Source organism: Tupaia chinensis, unplaced genomic scaffold (assembly GCF_000334495.1).
Source record: "Tupaia chinensis unplaced genomic scaffold, TupChi_1.0 Scaffold000129_1, whole genome shotgun sequence".
NCBI lineage: Eukaryota > Metazoa > Chordata > Mammalia > Scandentia > Tupaiidae > Tupaia > Tupaia belangeri.
In genome coordinates this window covers 1,064,364-1,066,331 of record NW_006159598.1, presented here as the reverse complement: position 1 = coordinate 1,066,331, position 1,968 = coordinate 1,064,364, and the positions used below count along the sequence as shown (strand labels likewise).

Genomic DNA, 1,968 nt, shown 5'->3' with positions numbered 1-1,968 from the left:
CACGCCCACCCCAGCCCCACCCCCTCTCTCCCCAGCCCTCTTCGTCCTGTTGGCTCTGGACATTTACACCGGAGTCACCGTCAGCTTCCTCGGCCGCCGCTTCGGGGACTGGCGCTTCTCCTGGTCCTACATCCTGGGCTGGGTGGCCCTGCTCATGACCTTCTTCGCAGGTACCGGGGAGGGTGGCGAGCGGGCGGTGTCTCACAGGGCGGGCTCCCCGCTGGAGCAGTGGAGACGGCGCCCGGGGACGGGGCCCTGGGCACGGGAGCGGGGTCAGGGCGGACTCGGCCGACTGCGACGGCTCCTCGCGCAGGCATTTTCTACATGTGCGCCTACCGGATGCACGAGTGCCGGCGCCTGTCCACTCCCCGCTGAGCCGAGGCCTCCCTGCGCTTGTCTGCAAGGTCAAATGTCACTGAAGAAGGCGCCTGAAATCCTGGCTCCTGGAGGCATGAGGGGGCTCCGTTCTGGACGCGGGGTGGGAGCCCCTGACTCCTGTGTCCTAGTGGGGAGAACGGAGCCTGGAGGGAGGGAGCCCAGGACACCCAAGGCCCCTCCTGCAGGGGCTGGTAGAGAAATGGGACGTTATTAGAGCCACTCCTGGGGGTAATAAAACTGATGTGAACCGACTGCAGTGTGAGTCCCTGAGGGGCGGGGTGGGAGAGGCAGGTGTGGGTGTGGCGGGCGAGGGGCAGGGCTGGGAGCGATGGCGGCCCACCTTCTCCGCCGGGATGAAAGCAGGGAGAGTCACACGGTCCTCGCCCGGCGGTCACCAGTCAGGAAATGAACATGCGGGAAAACAGGACCCACGGAAGATGTGACCCTCTCTGTTCACTCATTGGTCGGTTCATTCAATAAGCAGGTGCCAGCTGCCGGAGGTCGGAGGTGTGCTGGTGCCTCTCGGAGGTGTTGGACTATTTAGCAAGGTGGAGTCCAATAGAAAGAATATTTACTACTGCCTGGGCTAAGAAATGCTACGTTAATGGAAGCCTACCCCCTAAAAATAACACCTATTTGCCTCCCCAAATAGCAGTGTCACTGTATTTATAGAGCTTCCTCCATGTGACATGGGGCCTCTGGAATAATGATTTATTGAGGCCTATGTAAATAGAAACACTTCCCAAGGCCTATTCCAGTCATATCTGTAGGGGCTCCCTCTACTTACGGGTGTAACTCCAGATTCGTATTTCCAACCGCCTCCCCACCACTTCCACTGGAGAGGAGGAGGCATCACACACGTCCCGAGTCTAAAAGTAAGTTTCTGATCTCTCACCCACCCCTGAAGTGTCCCTCCGGACTCCCCCAGCTTGGGAAATGACGATTCCGTGTTCACCCAGCTACTCAAGCCAGAAACCCTGGGTCATCCCTGGGTAGGACCGCAGCCTACCAGCAGACAGGGGCGGCTCCACCACGCACCACAGAAACGTGTCCAGAATGTGCCTCCTCCCTGCTCACCCGCGGCCTTGCTCTGGTGCGGTGGTCCTCCACCTGACTCACCGCAGCAGCCCCTCGCCGTCCTCCCTGCCCTCAGCCCCGCCCCTGCAGTAGGCCCACAGCATTCCGGTGGGGTCCTGGTTCCAGTCCCTCCACTCCTCTGTGCTTCCCATCTCCGGTGAAAAAGCCGACTTCCACTGTCAGGGTCCTGAGATCGATCTAACCATTGGCGCCGCAGACAAGAGATCGATCTAACCATTGGCGACGCAGAAAAGACGACAACAATGCAATTACATAAGAGCCTTTTATTTTTCCAGCTAGCTGGGGTCCGAGTTTCTGCCCGACGCAGCGGGCTTTCAGCAAGGACCCGGAGCCTAAGCTAAAGGGGTCTGTTACAGCTCCGAATCACAATGCAGGAAGTACAGTCCGCCATTTTCCAGTTGAGGGAGGGGTGAAAGCCAGCTGCCGTTGTATGTTTAGGTTTAGATTAGGATTTCCGTTGCGGTCAGGTCGACCTGGCCCGGCGTTGTCAGG

General features: G+C 59.3%; 1 protein-coding gene across 2 annotated transcripts in view; it reads left to right on the top strand.

Moving 5' to 3' along the window:
- LIM2 (lens intrinsic membrane protein 2) overlaps positions 1–624 on the top strand; it is a 7,716-nt gene extending 7,092 nt beyond the window's left edge. For both annotated transcript variants that reach the window (XM_006144682.1, XM_006144681.1), the window contains 2 exons: positions 36–170; positions 314–624. In XM_006144682.1, the coding sequence (XP_006144744.1) occupies positions 36–170; positions 314–375 (197 nt within the window). In that variant the 3' untranslated portion in view covers positions 376–624. The remainder of the gene's footprint in view (positions 1–35; positions 171–313) is intronic.
- The last annotated feature ends 1,344 nt before the right edge of the window (positions 625–1,968 follow it).